This window comes from Myotis nattereri (genome assembly GCF_964212035.1).
Source record: "Myotis nattereri genome assembly, chromosome: 9".
NCBI classification, from domain to species: domain Eukaryota; kingdom Metazoa; phylum Chordata; class Mammalia; order Chiroptera; family Vespertilionidae; genus Myotis; species Myotis nattereri.
Genome location: NC_138084.1, coordinates 3,278,466 through 3,299,225, shown reverse-complemented (window position 1 = coordinate 3,299,225; position 20,760 = coordinate 3,278,466). Strand labels below are relative to the sequence as shown.

Genomic DNA, 20,760 nt, shown 5'->3' with positions numbered 1-20,760 from the left:
GGCATCTCATCTTGCACTCGGTCCAGACTTGCTACCTGTCTTGCATCTGAGCCTCTGGGCTCCTCTTGGATAGGATCTGAAAGGGCTGAGTGCTGACCGGGTGTGCCCTGAGCTGGTGGCTGGGGCCTCACTGAACCTGTCAGACTCCCGTTCCCACCACACCCTGCTCCGCTTGTGTAATCTTCCCAGGAGCTGACGGTTTGGGCAGGAGAGACCAAGCCGGGCACGTGGGTTTGAGGGGGCAGGCCTGAGAGGCCCAGGAAGAGTCCAACTGGAAAGGGGCTGTGTCTGCCTGGTGAGCCGGACCCTGGGCAGCAGCAAGCCTGGCAGTCCCTGTGGATTGGCCGGCTCTGGCCTGGGGGGCTGGGACCTCGCCTCCTAGCCTGCCCGACCCCCCTTCCCCCCTCCCGTCTGCAGGAAGAGTGACTCATCCACACCTCCTGCCTCCTGCGCCTCTAGCTCTGGCGGTTTGGTGTTGAGGAGGGTGGCTGGGTTGGTGGTTGGGGCCAGGCCTGTGTTTGGGGGAGGGCCAGTAACCCACAAGCAGAGGTGGGCTGGGAGGCCTGAGGGGAGGGGCTGTGGCCTCTGGAAGGCTCGCAGTTGGCCTCCAAAAGGGTGAGATGGAAGGACCTCTTCCTGCTCAGATGGGCAGGCGAGAAGGTTAACGGGGAGTTTCTAGCGGCAGATGTGGGGCTGGAAAGAGGGGAAGTACATCTGGAGCTGATTCGGCCCGCCCTGCCCCGGGAGGCCTGCGTCACTGCACCGCTGCAGGCTCTGGACTTGCACCTCCCGCCCCGCCGAGCCCAGCCTGATTCCCTGGCAACCCCCGCCCCCCCCCCCCCCAGTTCCTCCCACCTCTGGTTGGAGGCACGGGCTGGCCATGGCAGCCAGTGAGAACCTGCGCCGGGGACACTGCTCCCCACGTGCCACCCCTGCGCCCCCGGGAGCTGGCCTCCCTGCACACAGCGCAGTGCGTGCTGCGTGTCCACGCCCGCAGGAGCTGGGGTCTCAGGCAGAGGGAGGGGTGCAGTGAGGGGGCCGAGAGCAGGGTGTGGTTTTGGAAAACGGGGAGGCTGAGGGAAGGGGAGGCTATTTTATCTTCTTACTGGGCAAAACCTCAGCCTCAAAAACGGAGGCTGAGAAACGATGGGCGCCGGGTGCAGTGGGAGTAGGCTCGCGAGCGCTGCTGCCGCGGTGGATGACCGGACGGTGGGTGCTGGTTAGAGCAGCGGTTTGTTTCAGCTTTGTTGGCGCTTCTGGCTTCAGTCACGTAAAGTCAGAAGCCTTGAAGTTCTTCCGAGAGAGACCCGCAGCTTCGAGCGGGAGCGGGACAGCTGCTCTGCTCGCGGCCCGACCCGCCGCGGACGTGCCCCAAATGTGCCACTTCCCCTTTCGGGAGGTGGGGGAAGGGTCCAGAATGTCGAAGGGAGAGGAATGAGTGCTTTGGAGGCCCCACCCAGTCGTTTCTGAAAGCAGTACTGTGTTTTCATGGCAACGGGCACTGTCCTCGGAACCCAGCCCCGGCCCCCCAGCGCCGGGTGGGCTTTGCTGGGTGGCAGTGGCTTCCCCGGCTCACCCCGCTGGTACGCCCACAGGGCACCGCATCGTCCCCGGCGTGCTGGGTCCTGCATGTGTGAATGTAATCCTGGGGTCCCCCCTTCCCTAGCCCCCTAATGCTGAGGCGCTAGCGCGTTGCCTCCTGAAAGGTTAGAGAGACCACGCCACCTGCTCGCGTCTGTTTGCGCTAATCGGGCTGGCGTGGCTCCCGGAGGAGGCTGGCGTTTTACTGCAGTGGAATTACGGGGTGTCCCGGTGCCTCGGCCCCGGGAGCTGGGTGGGGTGCGGGATACGGCAGTTGATGGCCAGCAGCACTCCGATTCCTTGTAAGAGAATTCCTTGCGCAGGTGGGACTGGGTCAGTGGCAAGGATGTCGCTGATGACCTGAGATGTTTGGCTGCTTTTCACGCCTCTCACCCCCGCTCTCCTGCAGCCCGCCCACCTCTGCTTCCCGATTTCGGGATTCCAGCGGGAGCTCCTGCCTCGACCCTGTTTACACAAAGGGCGGGGCCCAGGGCCGGGGCTGCTGGCCAGTCAGGGTTCGGGGCTGTTTCTGTTCGGATCTCCCTGGAATGTGCCTCCTCTGGTTCCCGCTCCCCCTCCCCGCCGCTGCAGGAGCAGCTGGCCTGTGAGGGCCTCTCCCGCTGGCTCAGCCCTTTTGCAATCATCTGGCTGGCTCTCCGGGACCAGGACCGGGGTGGACAGTGAGGGTGGCCGAGGGGACGTGGCAGGGCCGGGGAGCCGGTGGAGGAGGGAGGGCAGAGGGGAGGGGGCAGCCCTGCAGGCTGGGATGTGGGTGAGGAGCCTGGGGAAGTGGCTGCACTGGGCTTGCCGCTTTCTTTTTTAATATTTTTATAGATTTCAGAGAGGAAGGGAGAGGGAAAGAGAGCAACATCAATGATGAGGGAGAATCACTGATCACCTGCCTCCTGCACCCCCCACCCCCGCCCCCCGCCACTGGGGATAAAGCCCAAAACCCGGGCATGTGCTCTGACCGGAATCGAACGGTGACCTCCTGGTTCATGGGTCGATGCTCAACCACTGAGCCATGCGGGCCGGGCTGGGCTTGCCGCTTTGTTAGGTGTGAGGGAAAGTTGGCCATAGTGGACCCTGGCCAGCCGTGCCTTGGGGAGATCCCTGTGTCCCCTGACTCACCGGCAGCCACCAGGTGCTGCTGCCAGTGGGCCTCTATATGGGGCCTGAGTCACTGGCTGCAGGGTGTTGGCTGCCCTGCCCCTGCGGTGGCAGCGCCCGTGTCCTCCACCCCTCCCGCTGCCAGCGCGGGGTCAGCAGACACACCCCTTCTACCCACTCTCTCTCCTCGAGGGACTCTCCATCTCTTTGACTCAGACACAGAGAATGTACCTCGTGCAGCCAGTGCCGGGGAGACCATCCCAGCAGGCCCTCACTCACCCAGGAGGAAGCGAGCCCAGAGGGGAAGTGACTTATCAGGGGCGCATGCTGGTCTCTGCAGTCCCTGCGGCCACTCACTGAGTCACTTTTGCTCCTGAGAACAGCGGAGGATGCTTTCCTCGGAGGCAGGGGGCAGCATAGTGGACGGAGCTCCCTGGGTTTGGGCAGCAGGGCAGCAGGGCGAGGGTGGCATTGAAGGCAGCCTGGACCGGTAGGAAGTGTGGGAGGAGTGAGTCCTGGGGCAGGGCTGGGGCAGGGGCAGGGCAGCCCTCGGACCCAAGTCCTGGGGCCTGGCGGGCAGAGGGCACAGGGTGTAGAGGCGGCCAGGCTTCCAGTAACAGGAACCTCAACTATGTGGTGACTCAGGCCCCGGGCAGCCGAGGCCCTTCCTCCCGCTCGGCCTGATTTCCTTCAACCAGACTTGGAAGTGTCAGCAGAGGACGCGGAAGCCGGGCTGCTCGCCCTCTCCCCCGGGAACTGGGGAAAAGGCAGGGGACGATGGGAAGGATGGGAGAGACAGATTCCGAAAAAGGGGAGAGGAGGCTGGTGCTCCCCTCTCTGGGCCACTCCCGCCCCGGCCCTGCGCCCCAGCCCTGCTGGGGAGGGAGCGGCGGGCGTTGGCTGCTCCGATCATTCCAGCTCCCTCCCTCGGCTGCTGTTTACAAGTCTGTCGGCCCAGTCCCAGCCCAGCTCTCAGCTCTTCTTTTCTCCCGTCCTCCCTCCCTCCCTCCCTCCTCACACAGCCCCATTCAATCATGTCTGGCCACTTCTGTACCTTAATCCCTGACCGCATTTCCTATTATCTTCTCACTCCCCCACATCCTCACACCCACAACTCACCAGCCTTTGTGGCCTTCTCTTGCTGATGCTTGTAATCCAACCATCCGGGGTGGCCTGCCCCCCCCCCCTCTGCGCCCCCAGCCCTCTCTGCTCCCTGCTCTTGCCCTGACCATCTTTTGTTGCCTCCTTTCCTCCCAGAACCTATCAGAGCCTGTGCCCTGCCCCTGCTCTCCCCTCGCTGTGGCTGTGAGCGGGCCTGCTGGCCCTGGAGGTTTCAGGGAGGCCTGGGCGGTGGAAAGGGGAGTTGCCGCCTCCGCTGTCTGGTCTGAGCTGCAGGGACTCCTTTTTTGAAGCCTGGGCCTGAACCCCAGGCTGGACTGGGCCGGGCTGGAGCTGGAGGCTCTTACCTGGCTGCGGGGTCTGAATGGGGTTGGGGAGTAAGTGCTAAGAATGCTTGGATCCGGGACCACCCAATGGGCTCCAGGGCGGCTGGGGACGGGACAGAGAGGAAGCCCTGGAAGGGAGTGGAGAGGGCCTGGTGCTGGGCAGGGACGCTGCTCGCTGGGCCGGGCTGGGGGAGGGGGTCCGGTGATCGTGATGGTCCCACATGGCCCCGAGAGGGCTGGCCCTCATTCCTCTGCTTGGAGGGTCCACGTGACAAAGCGCCCGGCGGGAAGCCTGTTCCCAGAGACGGCGACAGGCAGCTCACTTCCCTTCCCTTCTGGGGTGGGCGTTCGGAAGCCATGATGCCTCTGAGCCGCCTGCATCTGTTCCTCTCGGTAACACTGATGTCAGCGAAGGGGACTGTGGTGAGGAGGGAGGGGAAGGGGAATCCCCTGGCCTGGGGCCTGCCCACAGAGCGCCCCTTGGTGGTTGCTATGGAAACACACATAAGCATAATAGGAACAAAACAGGCGCGTTGCTGGGCAACAGGAGTCCAAGTTCAACAGACACTACAGTACAGCTGAGGGAACCCCGAGGGAGCGGCCCTCGTGAGGAAGCTGGGGTATCCCGGTGACGACAAGTCCTGGAACTCACCTGGCGTTGCCAGGGCGTCTGCGGAGCCGCGTGGTGTGGGACTTTGCCTCTGAAGCCCGAGAGGGCGTGCCAGCCGCCGTCTGTCCTCCCTGATTCCTGGATAGCCCTGATTTTGATGTGGAATCTGAAACCTGACAGAGCTTATCTTTGCGATGTTCGGACCAAGAGGACAAATTATAACTAAAAACTAGTGTGTGTGTGTGTGTGTGTGTGTGTGTGTGTGTGTGTAGGGGGGTGAGGTGACCTGGCAGAACAGATAACATCCAATTTCTCCAAAGCGTAGGAACTGCAAGGAACTCAGAGTCCAAGGTAAGGGGACATCGGAGTCCATGTCCTTCTGGACTGGGCCTGCGGGCAGAGCTCCCATCCTGTCCGGTTCTCCACCACCTGCACCACCACCAGCACCAGAGGCATGGGCCTGTGCTGGACACAGCCAATGTTTGTGCAGCTGCGTACAGGCCTACCAGTGGGGGGCGGGGGATTGCTGGAGGGGAAGCTGAGAGCAGGGGAATCTGAGGGGCAGGATGCTGTTGTGTAAAGAACAGGGGCAGGGCCAGATGCACCTGTAGTTCACTCATTCATTTATTCATTCATTCATTCACAACATGCTCTTGACTAAGTGCCAGCCACTGCTCTAGGCACCGGCACGCAGCAGAGTAAGATACCTGCCCTCGTGGAGCTTCGGGGCCATGGGAGCGCTGACTCCTGCTGCTGAGGGCAGTGTGACTTCAGGGAAATCACAAACCCTCTCTGAAACCCTTTTCTTCCAGAATGTGTGAGGATTCAATGAGCCAACATATGGAAGGGCCTGTGCCGTGTCAGACACAGTCACCGGCAGGTAGCTTGGGGGTGAGGAGTGTGTGTGTGTGTGTGTGTGTGTAGCGGGGGAGCGGGTTATGCAGTGGGCAGAATAGGGTTGGCAGAAATTACTGAGTGTCTTCAGCGACATCATTGAAAAACGGTTGAATAAAAAACCAAACCCACAACTGTTGGGAAGATTCCCTCCCCCTGGGCTATTTAATAGGCTCACCGAGAACACCCTCCCCACCTCTGTTCACAGCAGGCAGGGCCATGGTTTCCGAGGGGGCAAGGTCTTGTTACCCCTCTCTACCTAGTAGCCTGGAAGGGGGTAAGAGCCAGTCACAGGGACCCCACCCACTCCGCAGTCGTACCCCTGAATGAATGAAGTGTCTGCACAGTGATCACTGCTCTGCCCCGGCTGCTCCCCAAACCAGCCGGTCCTGCCTTTTCCCTGTTGATCAAGAGGGCGGCCCGAGCAAACGGTGGAGCAGGAAGGCTGGCGCCGGGCCAGGACACCAGCCCAGGCTGTCCACACCTGGGGGCCCGAGCTGAGGTGAGGGGTGAGGGCGCAGCCTCCACACCCTCCCTCTCTTCCTTTCCTGCTCCAGCCCCTCCCTGCCAGCTCCCCTAACCCTGCTTCAGCAAACACCCTATGTCTGTGTGGCATAGGTCGCAGCACAACATCTTTCCGAAAACCAAGGTGGAAGCATTTCCGGGGGTTTGATATGTATGACCTGGGAAAACTTGCACTTTCAAGGAAGCAAATGATTCATTTCATAAAGTTAGAAATCCCTTGGGGAACAGCTCTCAGTGGTCACCGCTGGGCAGAGGGGAGGAGGGTGGGGAGGGAGGAGAGAGGCTGACTGCATTGTTCACTGCTGTGCATGGTTTACAATCTTCACCCTAAGGAGCTATTGATTTTATTTAAAATACGTCAACAAGGATCGGCTCGCTTGCAGGATCACAGGCCACTTTATCTGTATCCTCAGCCCATATTTAAAATGCTGAATAAACGTGAAAAGAAAGAAAAACATCGAATAGGCCATCGGGAAAGGAAACAATTAGCTTTCGGTTTCTAGTTTTTAAAAGCATCCCAAAGTTGAAAGGTTTAGATTTTTTTTTCTTCTTTAAATAAGGTAGGTGCTGGGAAGGGGGTGCAGGACAAAATGAAGGCGATTCCTCAGAAAGTCCGGCTGTGACTGAGGTGTGTGGTGGGGCTGCCTCTGCTGGGGATTTGAGTCACTATTTGGGTATGTGTGTGTCAGAGAGAGAGAGAGAGAGAGAGAGAGAGAGACAGAGAGACAGAGAGACACAGACACAGAGACAGGGAAACAGAATGCTGGTGCCCACGGCTCTGCCTTCTCTGTGCCTTTGCATGTCCATGCCTGTCGGAATGTCTGCACATGTGTCTCCACCTTCCTGTGCCCATTATCTGAGTGTCTACATGTCCGTGTCTCCTCTCGCTGTCTCTCCCCTCCCCCTCGGCCTGTACCCTGTGTGGGTAACTGGACCTGGGACACAGCCCCCAGGGCTGGCAGAGAGTTGGCCGCCGGGTATTTTTAGCCCGTAAACATGTTTGCCATTTCAGAGGACAGGGCCTGTGCTCCCGGCCCCAGCCCACTCAGATCTTGCAGTGCGGAGGGCGCTCCTGCCCGGGCCGGGCCTGCTCGGTGCGGGCCTGGGGTCTCCCTTCCGCCCGCTGCCTCTGGGAAGGAAGGAAAGCTGGCTGGGTGTGGGCGGTGGGCGGCCATCCCGGAGGGAGCATAGAGGATTCAGGGGGGAGAAGCGCATGAGGGTGTGCAAGTGGGGGTGTGTGTAGCCAGAAGGACCCCGCACCCCATCATTACGCGTTTAATAAAATCTCCATGCGCTGGGAAGCGGCTGTGGGAAGTGGCTGTAAATTTGGAAACAGAGCGTCCCGCCGGCGGGAGTGGGGGAGGGGCCGGGGAGGGTCCGAGGGCGACGGGGCAGGTAGGGGACGTGCGGGAGCTCGGCTGCCCTCGGGGGTCCGGGCAGGTGGGCGGCGTCTCCAAGGCCTGCAGGCCTGTCCCCCGTGTCGCTGCAGCAGCGGGGAGCGCTGGTGACCCCGGTTCCAGGAGGCGCGCAGCGTCTCCAGGCCGGTTCTGGGGGGAGGGGAGGGCTGGGGGGCCCCCAGAAAGAGGGAAGGTGAGAAACGGGTGCGCGTGCACGGAGCTGGGGAGCCCAATGCGGGGCCTGGGCTTTGAGGGGCAGCTGCCAGTGTCCGGCGGGCAGTCCCGAGCCCCCCGAGGCTTTCGGAACCCCTGGGTCCTCGTGGAAAGCGTCTGACTCCCAGTTCCCCGGGTGGGCAGCCCGGAGCTGCCGCGGGTTCCTGCGGGCGAAGCGGCGCTTTGCACACGTTGGCGGGAGGTCCAGGTCCGGGGGCCGGGGGCGCGGGGGGCAGCACCTCGGACACGCGCGCCCCTGGCCCCCGGTCCCTCCCTCCACTCCCCCACCCCCGCCAGCAGCCCCTCCGGTCCCTCCCGAGTCGGCCCCGCTCGCTCGTCCCAACCCCACTCGGGCCCCGCCCGGCCCCGCCCTCCCCACAGCCCGGGGCAGACCCGCCCGCTCGGCCGGAGTTACAAGAGCCGCCTCCTCGCACGGGGGCCCGGCCACTCGGAGCAGCTCCGCCGCGGGGACTGCACCTCCCGCCTGCCGGACCCGCCCCGACCGGGGCTCGACGCCGCCGCCGCCGCACCGAGACCGCGGGCCGCGCGCCCACGGCTGGGCTCCGGTGCTGAGCGCGCAGGTAGGGCGGCCCCGACCGGGCGGCGGGGGGCGGCGGGAGCGAGGCGCGTGGGGGCGCCGCGGCGGGGATTCGCCCAGTTTGGGGCGAGCGAGGCAGCCCCGGGGCGGCGCGGGGAGGCGACGCGTCGCGCGCTGGGAGCCGGACTCCGGCCCCGGAGTTGGGGTGCAAGTTGGGCAAAGTTGGAAAGTCGCTCCCAAGCGTCGCTGCGGTCCGCGTGGCTCTGGAGGCCGGACGGGCGGCCCTCCTGCGCGGCCCCGCGCCGCGTCCCGGCCTGGCGCCCGGTCTCGCTCCCGCCCTCTCCCGGGGCGGTGGCTCGGCGCGCCGCTGCGCTCCGGTCCCGTTCCGCGTGGACCGGACACGTTCCCGCGGTGGGCGCCGCGGCCCCGGCCCCTCCGTGCGCCCCCGCGACCCCCCGCGGTCCCTCCCCTGTCCCCGCACCTCCCCGAGAACTTCGCGTCCCGAGTCCGGCCCCACCCAGTCGTGTGCTCCCGCCTCTCGGCCTCCCGCTCCTGGCGGCCCCAAACCCCCTCCCGCTGCCCCGCCCTAGTCTCGCCCGGCCGGGCTCCCTTCTCCCGAAAACTCCTGCTCCCCCTCGGGCCGCGGAGCCTGGGAGTTTGCAGCGCGCCGCCCAGGGGACGGTGGGGTGGGGGTGGGGGCATAATTAGGGAGATTCCTGCGCTGGGTGGGCGGGAGGGGACCGCGCTGCGGCTCGGCCCGTGGGACCGCCCCTTCCCCCCCGGAGGCGGCGCTCTCTCCCCCTGCCCACTCCCGAGCCGTCCGGGCGGACGGCCCCCGCCCAGCGCCTGGCAGGGCGCCAGCAGCCTGAGGAATGCGGTGGTTGGAGCCGGTTACTAATTCAAACCAGAGCTCGGGAGGAGTGGTGAGGGGCGCGGGGGGAGCGGGGCGGGGGCCGGGCTCGGCGCCGGGGGGCGCGCTGCGCTCTCTGCAGCCCTGCGCGCAGCGGCGCGCTCCGGGAGGGGCCGGGCCGGGCCGGGCCGGGCCGCCGTGGAGCTGGGGTGGGGGGAGCCGAGGGTGTGTGCGAGCTGGTTATGTAAGGCTTCCCATTCGGGGAGAGGCCCGCCCTCACGGTGGGCGCCCCTGTGGTTGCAGGGCAGGGGGCCGGGGGGCGCAGCCCCAGGCGGCCCTGGCTGGGAGGGACGCGTGGGTCTGAGCGGGGCTGGCAGTGCCCCTTGCGTGGGAGGGCAGCGCAGTGGGCAGACAGGGCACCTCACAGCTCTAACTGGGCCGGAACCCCAGGTGGGCGAGGGCTCTGGCGCCTCCGCTGGCTGTGACCACAGAGTTGTGAGTCGTGTGTGCTCGGGCCTTGGGTGTGGCCGCCGAGGTGGTGGTGAGGAGCCGGGGGAGCCAGCTGCGTGCCCTGCTCTGTGGCGTGGGGCTGTGGGCAGGCAGGGCGGGTCTCCCCGTGCAGGGGGGCCCTTAGAGAATGACCTGGAGTTTCTGGGGAATAGGTATTTGCCGATGTCCCCAGCACCGCCTGGGGCACCCATAATTGATTTGGAAAGTTTCCTGAATTAGAACCCAGCTCCAGTTGCAGGGATCACATGCCCCCTTGACAGCCCAGCCGGCCCCAGCAGCACCGATTTTGCAGGATGCAGTGCTGCCTTTGGGGTCTGCGGGGATAGGTGAAGGCGAGGGAGTGGGGTGCCGGGGGGCAAGAGGGGGAGCTTGAAGGTGCCTTGGAAGACATTTGAGGGCCTGCACACGATGCTGGGTCCAGGGTGGGGGAGTAGATTATGCTTCCATGCCCCTCTCTGCCCGCCGTCGGGGAAACCCTGGGCAGGGTGTGGCCCGCACTTCCTTTCGAAGCTGAATGGGGAAGCTTCCCTCTCCCCACAGGGATGAGGTGCTGGGCGCCGGGAGGTGCGCGTGCAGGGTGGGGAGTAGAGGGAGCCCAGGCTAGGGGCTACCTCCTTGCTGGGAGCCGGGCGCTGTGGGATGAGGGGGGCGGGAGAGGACTGGGTCAGGCTGCTGGAGGTGGAGGTCGGAGCCCTGTCCTAGAGGTTATGCCCAGGGACGTTAGTCAGAGAGCCAGCGGCCAGGCAGCCAGGTTAGTCACCGGAGCGAGTGCTGCCCATGCGGAGCCCCCCGCTGTGGTTCGAGGGTCCCGCTCCGGGCAGCCCCTTGAAGAGCTGCCCCCACAGAGCTGAGGGTTGTTCCGGGTGTGAGGTTCAGAGCCCGATGGGAGGCCTGTGAGGGAGGAGGCCAGCCCGCCAAGGGCAGGGCGTGAGCTGGGGGTCCCCGGGTCACCTGGGTTTCAGGGAGGCCCTGGGGGGAGTGCCCGGCCCCGGCAGGCTGGATTCTCTGGCTCAGCGTGGAATTGGCAGCCTGGCCCTGGCAGAGCGCGCCAGCGGAGCCTGAGGAGCTGGTTTGAGGGGTTGAGGCAAAGCTGTGGGGGTGGAGGAGTGTGTGGGGCTTAGGGTGTGGTCACCACCTTCCTCAGAACTTGGGAACCGCCTGGGGACAGACAAAGGGGCCGACTGGGAGAGCTGGCTCGCCCCCCCCCCCCGCCACCCCCAAGTTTCTGTCCCAGGAGCTGGCTGACCACGGGGAAGGGAGGTGGCCGCTGGAGAGGGACAGAAAGTTGCAGCGGCCAGTGTCCAGGGCCTGTGCTCTCTCTGTTCCCCACGGCTTCCCGCAGCGGCTGCCGCTCCCCTGGGCTCTGACCGCCTGCACCTCCATGTCAGTGTGCAGGGGTGTGGGGCCGAGGGGGGCCCCCCGCAGGGCTCAGCAGGAATGTGTGCTTTGGTGGAGCCCCTCTTCCTTCCTGCCCGCCTTCGTCCCCATCAGGGGCCTGGGGGCTGTGCAGGTCCTGGGCCCAGGGCGCCACGCTTCACTGTGGCCTTGGTCCGGGCGTCTGCGCTGTCACAGCCGCGAGGTGTGTGCTGTTACCTGTGAGAGGTGTCCCTCTGTCGGGGGTCCTTGCGTTGCCATGGGCCTGGGTGTGTCATCAATGGGTGTGTCTGTGGCTGGTGGGGCAGGGACGGGGTGACTGTCCTGGCGCCTGCAGGGGCTGTAGGTAACGACGGAAGTGACTTTCTCCGTCCGGGACGGGTTCCAGACCCTGGAGTGTGTGTCGGGAGCCCGCCGGAGGGCGAGGACAGACCTGGGAGTGAGGCTGAGCGCGCGCTGCGCTGGGTCAGGGAGGGGCATCCTGCCGGGTCCCCCGGGGCCGGAGCGGAGGTTCCAGGGGAAGGGGAAGTGCCTGGAGCTGAGCTGGGCTGGGGGCGGCTCTCTGGCAGCCAAGCGCCCTGCAGTGGCTTGGCCCGACCGCTGGGTGGCGAGCTGGGCATCGGTGGGGGGCTATGGTCAGGGTGCCGGTGGGGCCAGGGGGCAGCTCCCAAGCTGTCACTGAGGCCCACCCTTCGCTGGCTCCGGGCCAGGTGTGGGGACTTGCTGGAGCGGGCAGTGCTGTCACGGGGCAGGGGGCTGGGGGGACAGGGGGAGTCCCTCCTGGTCAGGGGAGAGAGAGGGAAGCTCCCTCCACTGGAAGTGAGAACTGGGAACTCACTGGGGAAGTGGCCGGGAGGGGGCGGGGGAAGGCCGTAGGGCAGAGCGGAGTCCGGAGGCCGCAGTGGGCTGGGGCAGGAGGGAACACCCTGGCAGTCGGGGTGCGGAAAACCAGAGTCGGCTGGGAGCTGGAGAGGCCGGAGGGATGAGGCTGGCACCGCTGCCTCCTGCTGGGTTGTGGCCCAGGCACAAGGGAGAAGAGAGGCCGGTGTGCTGGGGGGGTGGGCGGGGTGGGGGTGACCAGGTGGAGGTGCCCTCCCTGCTGGGCAGGGCCTGGGCCTGCTCTGGGCGTTCAGAATGCGGAATGGGGCTCTGGCTGGTGCGGCTCAGTTGGCTGAACGGCGTCCCATGGACTGTGAAGTCACTGGTTGGATTCCAGGTCAGCGCACATGCCAGGCTCCATCCTCAGTAGGAGGTGCAGGAATCGGCCGATTGATGTTGCTCTCTCTCCCTCTCCCTTCCTCTCGGAAATAAATAAAAACATATTTTAAAAAGCACCCCAGCCGTAACCGGTTTGGCTCAGTCGGCCTGCGGACTGAAAGGTCCCAGGTTCGATTCCGGTCAGGGGCATGTACCTTGGTTGTGGGCACATCCCCGGTAGGAGATGTGCAGGAGACAGCTGATCGATGTTTCTCTCTCATCGATGTTTCTAGCTCTCTATCTCTCTCCCTTCCTCTCTGTAAGGAATCAATACAATATATTTTTAAAAAACACCCAAAAAACATATTTTAAAAAATAAATAAAATAAAATGGAGTTATTAAAAAAAAAAAAGAGCAGGGAATGGGGCTGAGAGCATGTCCGTGTGCTGGGTGTGCATGCATCCGTGTGTCTTTCTCTGAATGTGTCCCTGGTGAATGTCTAATTCTCCCTGGTGATTCCATCCCCCCAACACACACCTCATTCAAGCTGAAAGTGCCCCTGGGGGTACCGCCCAGAATCAGCTGGCTTCCTTCCTGTCCCCCTGGATGCGGGTCTGCCTGCCAGGGCTGTTCCCATTTCTGGGGGTGGGGGGGCGTGGGGGGAACATTTGCCCCGCCCTGCGGTGCCTGCCTCTGGGGTCCTGTGCTGGCCAAGCCCCAGAGGGGGAAGGTGCTCTTGGCCTTGACCTGCTGGGGCCCAAGAGAGTCTACAGGTGAGCGGGGTTTAGGGCGTAAAAGACCCCTCAGATCCCGGCTCGGGGGTGCCGGGACGCGGCCCGCTCGGGGTTTGCTGTCCCCACCTTCCTGTGGGTGTGTCCCCTGGTTCTCACTCCACCCACCTCCGTGCAGGTTTCTCTTCTGTGTCTCTATCCCCCCCCCCCCCCACGCATCGCGCTCTGTGGTTGCTCATCCTGTGTGTTTGTATTTTGCCTTCGTCCCCCGAGCTGGCCTCGGTGTCAGAGGCTGCAAGGCGTGCGTGCCCACCCCGTCTTGTCCTTGGGCAAGTCACCTCCCTCCGGGGCCTGTTGCTGCATCTCTGAAATAAGGATATGAATTTTTAATCACGTAGAGTTATTTGGGGATGGAACGGGACCCCAGGCGTGGAACGCGCAGAGCTCGCCCGCCTGCCGGGTGCCCTTCAGTTGGGGAGCTTTCGCTTCCTCTGTGATGTCTGGTGAGCGGGGTGAGAGGAGGTGGCCCCTCGGGGTGTGTCTCTCTTTGAAAGGCCGACCCTTGGTCCTGTGATTGGTGCTGGGGCTTCCCCTCTGGTGGCGCCTCTCCCTCTGGCGCTGAGTCATTTTGTTCTGGGCACTGGCCCTGCCCGTCCCTGGCCTGTGTGTGTGGTGGTGGGCTCCCCGCGGGAGCTGCATTGCTGTTCTGGCCCCTTCGTGGCGGGCGGGCGTGCTCTCTGCCTCGGGTGTCACCTCTAGTCCAGCCGGCGCTGGGTGATGAGCGGACCCGTGCCTCCCTGGTCTGTATGTGGTCTTCAGGTTTGGGGTGCGGAGGCCTGGAGGCCCAGGGCCTGTCCCTCGGGGGTGTGTATCTGTTCCTGTCATCTGGACACGGATGCCGGCCCCAGCCCTGTTTCTGGCTTCCCATCGGCTTGGGAAGAAGGGGCTCTGTTCCCGGGGGTACAGGGGAGAGGATGCGCCCCTGGGGCTCACACCTGGCGGAAACCAGGAGTCTTCTTCCTGGACCCGCCCAGGTGTGGCCCCAGCTCCAGGTGTGCGCAGGCCTGCTCTGCACATCCTCTCGGAGGTTTTGAATGGACAGGACGCCTCGTTCTCGCTGCCTCTGGCTGGAATTACACTCTGTCCTGAAGTCTCAGACGCGTGTCCTCTCAGCCTTAGCGGAGTGGCCTCACCCTCTCCCTCTTTCCCTGCCCTGCAAGCAGCCCTCTGCCTTCCAGGGTCCCACTCCAGCCCTGCTGCCCTTCACCAGGACACCGTGAGCCGGTGTCAGGTGGGGGGGGGGGCAAGCGGGCAGCCCGCAGGCCATGGGCGAGGGCCCAGTGCTCCCCATGCTCACCTCTGGACCTCGCTTCCCCGTGTGTAAGTAGCAGGCACGCTGGGACCTTTTTGCAGGTGGAAATGCTCTCTGTGCCCATTGTGGCTGTTAAGCTCTTGAAATGTGGCTAATGCAACCAATGAACTAAATTAAAAAATATATTTTTATTGCCCAGCTGGCGTGGCTCAATGGTTGAGGGTCAACCTATGAACCAGGAGGCCACGGTTTGATTCCCAGTCAGGGTACATGCCGAGGTTGTGGGCTCCATCCCCAGTGGGGGACATGCCGGAGGCAGCCAATCAATGATGCTCTTTTTCCCTTCCTCTCTGAAATCAATGATGAGAGAGAATCGTTGATCGGCTGCCTCCTGTGCACCCCCACTACTGGGGATCCAGCCTGCAGCCCGGGCAGGTGCCCTGAATAGGAATCAAACCATGACCTCCACCTTCTGGTTCCTAAGTCGATGCTCAACCACTGAGACACATTGACCCAGCAAATTTTTTTTTTTAACTTTTAAAATCCTTACCCGAGGATATGCTTGTGTGTGTGTGTTTTTTAATCCTCTCCTGAGGATATTTTTTCATTGATTTTTAGAGAGAGTGGAAGGGAGGAGGAGAAACAGAGAGAGAGAGAAACAATGATGTGAAAGAGGCAGATCAATTGGTTGCCTCCTGCACATGCTCCCACCAGGCCGGGGATCAAACCGGCAAGTGAGGTACATGCCCTTCAGTCCGCAGGCCCACGATCTATCCACTGAGCCAAGCTGGCTAGGGCCCAAGGATATGTTTTTATTGAATTCTTAGAGACAGGAAGCGAGGTAGAGAGAGAGAAATGTTGATCGGTTGCTTCCCCTACGCACCTCACCAGGGGATCGAACCCACAGCCTCGTAAGTGCCCTGAACGGGAATTGGACCCGAAACCCTTTGGTGCACCGGACAGAGCTCCAACCCACTGAGCCCCCGGCCAGGGCCAGTGAACTAAATTTTAAATTGAATTCCAGCTCACTTACATGTAAAGGACCCCATGTGGCTACCGCGCTGGCCACACAGCTCCAAGGGCTGTGACACTTGGCTGAATGTGCAGAATGGCTCACGGCGCCACAGGCCTGCGTGGGGTGCCCGGCTCCCCCTGACCGGTGTGGGAGGAGGAAGGACCAGCTCGCTTGGGACAGGCTCCAGGGGTGGGGGAGACGGGGGCTGGGGCCAAATGCAGAGAACAGGCCCTGGCCCCGGGGCCTCCAGTCCCCTGCCAGCACCCCCATGCCCAGCCGGCGGCCTGGCCCGCATCAGGTGGCCGGGAGTCCTTCCCGCTGTGCCAGGAGGCGGCCGGGCCAGAGCAGCAGGGTGGTTGGCAGCTCCACCTGGCTGGCAGGCCCGCGGGGGCTCTGCCAAGGCCAACCGGAGGCCTCCGTTCTCACGGCTGGTGGGCCCTTCTCTACCCGGCTGGCCTTCCCCCTCCTCGTCGGCAGCCGGGCCCAGGCGTGGCGCAGTCCCTCGCGAGCCTCCCGGCTGTGCTGCCAGGGCTCCGACCGGCTTGGGGCTCTGTCCGATTTGGGGCTGCATCCAGCTTGGGGCTCCACCTGAGGGGCTGGCAGGGAAGCCCACTGCCCGTGTCCTGTCCGTTGGAGCCCCAGCCCCTCTGGCTGCAGGGTCTGGCCCCGGAAGCACTTTGTCGATTGTCGATTGGCGTTTAGGTGTGACCCTTAGCATGTTTGGAGCTGTTGTGGCTGCAGTGACTCATCGGGGAAGCAGGGAGGGTGGGGCCGAGATGTGGGCGAGGGTGAGCTGGCTCTCCCCCCTCACCTGCTGCTGGCTCAGCACCAGGATGCGAGGCTGAGAGACGGGGCCCCGCTCAAGGAGGAAGCTGGGGTGCCAGGCGGTCGGTGCTGCAGGGATCGGAGGCCTGGCAGGCGGTCAGCTCTCCATCCTGCCTGGTGCTCGTCCATCCAGGGCTGGCTTCTCAGGTGGGGGCGGGGGGCACAGTTTAGGCTCCGGCTCTGCTGTTTCACGATGGGAAGGGTCAGCATGACTTCCCCGTTCTGCTGCTCTCAGGGAGGGGATGTTGCCCCCACTCACACCCGTGCCAGCAGGCCGCCCTCCTGCACGGCTCTGCTCCTAGCCACAAACCGCAGGTGTGAGTTCAGGCGGTGGGGGCACTTGGGGTCCATGAAGTTGCCCCCCCCCCCGTTGTGATCTGCCCGACATTGGAACTGCTGAGTGCCCGTGAATGCCCATGGATAATCCCGTTTCTCAGAGGCAAACTCTACACCTTCAAGAGCTCACTTATGTTTCATCCTCCCCGCCCCCCCCCCCCCCCCAATTCTCCCAAGCCTTCTGGAACATTCCGAGGCTAAACTGGTCATACCGAGATTACCTGGCTCATAATTTATATCCGGGACAGGAACTGAGTCTTCTAAATCTCCATATCTGGCACATGGAGTGCATTCAGTAACTGTTAGAGCAGTGGTTCTCAACCTTCCTAATGCCGTGACCCTTTAATACGGTTCCTCATGTTGTGGGGACCCCCAATTTAATTGTTACAAATTGAACATCATTAAAGCACAGTGATTAATCACAAAAACAGTATGTAATTATATATGTGTTTTCCGATGGTCTTAGGCGACCCCTGTGAAAGGGTCATTCGACCCCCAAAGGATCGCGACCCACAGGTTGAGAACCGCTGTTAGAGGATCAAGAGTGGAGTGGGGTGACGATCACTGTGGGGTGTACAGGAGGCGATCAGCATGTGCACCTGGATCTTTTATTTCTGTTAACCCTCACCCGAGGATGTTTTTTCCAGAGATTTTTAGAGAGAGTGGAAGGGAGGGGGAGAGAGAGAAACATCGATGTGAGAGAGACACATCTATTGGTTGCCTCCCACACGGGTCCTGACCAGGGCTGGGGATCAAACCTGCAACCTGGGCATGTGCCCTTGACCGGAATCGAACCCGGGACCCTTCAGTCTGCTGGGACGCGCTATGCACTGCGCCTGTGGGCTCGGGCAGCAGGCTCACCTTTATCGATCCGCTGACTCATTCCTGCGTGTGCACAGCTGTGGGCGGGCGGGGTGCTGGGCCAGGTGCTCCGTGACTTACAGTGCAACCCCCCCCACCCCCCGTTTCACGGACCTGCTGCCGGTGACGCGGGCGCCACCATTTCGTGTGGGTGGCTGTAGGCTGTGGCCGCGTCCAGGGCACTTCTCAGGGCACCTCTGCTGCTGCCTGCTCCTCCTGGGGCCTGGCTCCGCCCGGCGTGGGCAGCAGATGGGCCCTGACTCACCAGGTCCCTGAGGCCGCTCAGCTGGACTCCAGCCGCTGGGGCGGGGGCCAGTGCCTGGGGGCTGGGCTTCCTTTGTCCAGCTGCTGCCTGTGACAGGGCTCGGCTCCCAGCCGCAGAGGGTCTCTGGTCCTGAGGACTGAGTTGGACAGGGCGACCCAGAGTCACTGTTCCCAACCTGCTCCCAGGCCTGCCGGTGCCACCGGTGCTGAGACTGCAGGAGTATCTGCTCTGAGGAGTCTCACCGGTTAGAGCTGCAGCCCTGGTAGGACAGGGTGCCGGGAGGACAGGGTGCCAGGGAGGACAGGGTGCCAGGGAGGACAGGGTGCCGGTAGGACAGGGTGCCCAGTAGGAGAGGGTGCCAGGGAAGGAGGTACAGATTTGGGTCTGAGCCCAGCAGACTTGCCTCCTCACTGTGGACCTGGGGCAATCGGCCTGTGACTCTCGGTCTTCCCATCTGTCCTTTGGGGCCGGCGTCTCCCTCCTGAAGCTGGCGTCGTCCTGAGGCTCCTGCATGCGGAGCTCTGCACGCCCGCTCTCTCCTTCCTCCTCACCGACGCCTTTATCTCCATCTCACAGATCAGGAAATGGAGCCTCAGAGAAGGGCAGGGGCTTGGCCAGGGCCGCCAGCTGGGAGGGCGCAGAGCCGGGATCTGACCGAGTCTGGCCTCCTGAGCCCCTCTCCGGGCTTCTAGGCTGAGTCACGCCTGCAGGGAACGGATGGCAGCAGCGAGGGTCCGGCCTGGGGAACAGAGCACCCGCCATCGCTGGCGTGGCCGCGGGTCGGGGTTCCGCCAGCGGGTGGAGTGCAGCCTCACTGTGGACTTCTCCCCAGGCTGTGTGACCGGGACTCCGCGAGAGACTGAGGACAGGACCGAGGAGAGGACCGGAAGGAGGGGCGGGCTCCTGGCAAGGCATTCGCTCCTGGACGAGTCCTGCAAAAGGTCAGCAGGGGGGAGGGTGGTGAGAGAGGTGGAGGTGCGGGGTGGGGGGTGGAGACCCCCGGGGTGGCATCGGGAGGCGGGGCTCGGTGGGCGCGGCGGGGCTGGGCCCTCCCGGCCGGTGGCATCCACTGCCCGTCCGCTCTGCTGCTCCTCGGGCATCTCCGCCGGGGCAGACGGAGCTTCACTCCCCGGGAGCCCACCCACCCAAGACCCCCGCCTTCTCACCGCTCATCGCTTCAGCTCATTCCCCTCCCCCGTCCCAGATGGAGAAGGAGGAGGAGACCACGCGCGAGCTGCTGCTGCCCAACTGGCAGGGCAGCGGCTCCCACGGGCTGACCATTGCCCAGAGGGACGATGGCGTCTTCGTGCAGGAGGTCGTGCAGAACTCCCCTGCGGCCCGCACGGGGGTGGTCAAGGAGGGTGAGTCCCCTCGGGGTGTGGGCCGGGTGCTGGGTTGGGGTGGGTGGGGTGGTGGAGGGAAGGGCAGGGGGCACGCAGAAGTGGGCACGTGGCCCTGGAGGGCCTGGTCCCAGCGCCAGCAGGATGGTCAGTACCCAAGCCCCACCTTCTCTTGCCCACCCTGTGTGCCCACCCTGTGTCCGTCACCCGCCCCCAGTCCTTGGGGGAGGAGGTCGTGTGAGGAGGGGCGGGGACCCCGTCCTCAGTTCCAACTCCACCGCTCACGGGCTCTGGCCGCTTTGGGCAAATCAGAGGACCTGTCTAAGCTTCAGTTTTCTCATCTGTACAGTGGGCACTGCCGCAGCTGCCTCTCGTGACATGCATTCGATGTGCGTGTGTGTGCGCGTGTGTGCGTGTGTGTGCGCGTGCATGCGTGTGTGCGCGCGCGCGTGCGCGTGTGTGCGTGCGTGTGTGCATGTGTGCGTGTGCGTGCGTGCGTGTCATGCATTCGATGTGCGTGTGTGTGTGTGTGTGTGTGTGTTGCTTTCCTGAGACCCGCTTCTTTTCCTCCCGGCTCAGGGGACCAGATTGTGGGTGCCACCATCTACTTTGACAACCTGCAGTCGGGCGAGGTGACGCAGCTGCTGAGCACCATGGGGCACCACACGGTGGGCCTGAAGCTGCACCGGAAGGGGGACCGCTCCCCTGAGCCGGGCCAGACCTGGACGCACGAAGTCTTCAGCTCCCGCACCTCCGAGGTGGTTCTGGTGAGTGCCTCGCCGGCCAGCCGCGCCCTGAGCTCCGGCAGCGCCGCCTGCCCCCCGCCGGTGCCCCTTCCCGAGGCTTCTGCCTGCCTGCGGGCCTCTCGTGCCGTTCCTTCTCCTGAGCTCACCCTCTGCACTCTGTTGAGTCAGCCTGGTTGTTCCTGGTTGTGCCACGTGTGCCGCGTGGCTGGTGCTGCCCTAAGTCAGCCTCTTCAGAGCGCCGCAGCCGGGCGCCGCTCATGCTGCTGGGCCCCAGCGCTTTGCCGGGATCTTGGGAATGATTTCACAGGTGCCCAGTTCTGCCTCACAGAACATTTTTCTTTTTCAAATATGTGTTTTATTGATCTTAGAGAGAGAGGAAGGGAGATGGAGGGAGAGAGAAACATTGGTCGGCTGCCTCCTGCACGCCTCCTACTGGGGATTGAGCTGCAACCCAGGCAGCCTGACAGGAATCCAACTGGCGACCTCTCGGTGCACGGGATGATGCTCAGCCAACTGAGCCGCACTGGCCAGCGCTCACAGAGCATTTTTCTACTTCCAGAGGCCTGGACTCACCTGTGAGTCGGAAGCTGGGCTGCAAAGCGCCTGTGGGACGATTCCCTGCTCCTTCTGACGACTTGTTTATGCAACAAAGAATGGGTGCTCACAGGGGGAGTTCGCCCAAGCACAGCCACTCTCCACCCAGCTTTCGGGGATCCTTGGGAGGGTCCCCCTCCTGCTTAAACAAACACACCAGGGAGTTGAGAGTTGAGAGCCTTAGGGTCAAGTCAGTGCAGAGCTGGTCACCCAGAGGCGTCCTGGGTACTTGACTGGCCGACTTGAGTCTAGAATTGATTGCAAATCCTTCTCCCAGACCGTGCAGTCCAGCTGTCTACACCCTCGTCGCCCCATGGCTTTTGCTTTCCGGAGTTGCCCCACGCAATTTGCTTTCCTCCTGTGATGTGGTGGTCAGCCCCTTTCGTCAGCCCTCTGTGCTCTGCCCCAGGAGGCTCCGTGGACCCCTGTTTTGGTCCCGGCTTCTTTGGGAAAAGGCTGGGCTGCGGCCGGGCGTCGGTAACTCAGGCAGA

At 63.5% G+C, this 20,760-nt stretch overlaps 1 protein-coding gene across 3 annotated transcripts in view; it reads left to right on the top strand.

The window, feature by feature from the left end:
• Positions 1–8,217: 8,217 nt before the first annotated feature.
• Positions 8,218–20,760, top strand: part of AHNAK (AHNAK nucleoprotein) — a 29,322-nt gene continuing 16,779 nt past the window's right edge. For all 3 annotated transcript variants that reach the window (XM_081099729.1, XM_081099728.1, XM_081099727.1), the window contains exons 1-4: positions 8,218–8,356; positions 18,422–18,530; positions 18,794–18,950; positions 19,509–19,696. In XM_081099729.1, coding sequence (XP_080955855.1) covers positions 18,794–18,950; positions 19,509–19,696 — 345 coding nt within the window. In that variant the 5' untranslated portion in view covers positions 8,218–8,356; positions 18,422–18,530. The remainder of the gene's footprint in view (positions 8,357–18,421; positions 18,531–18,793; positions 18,951–19,508; positions 19,697–20,760) is intronic.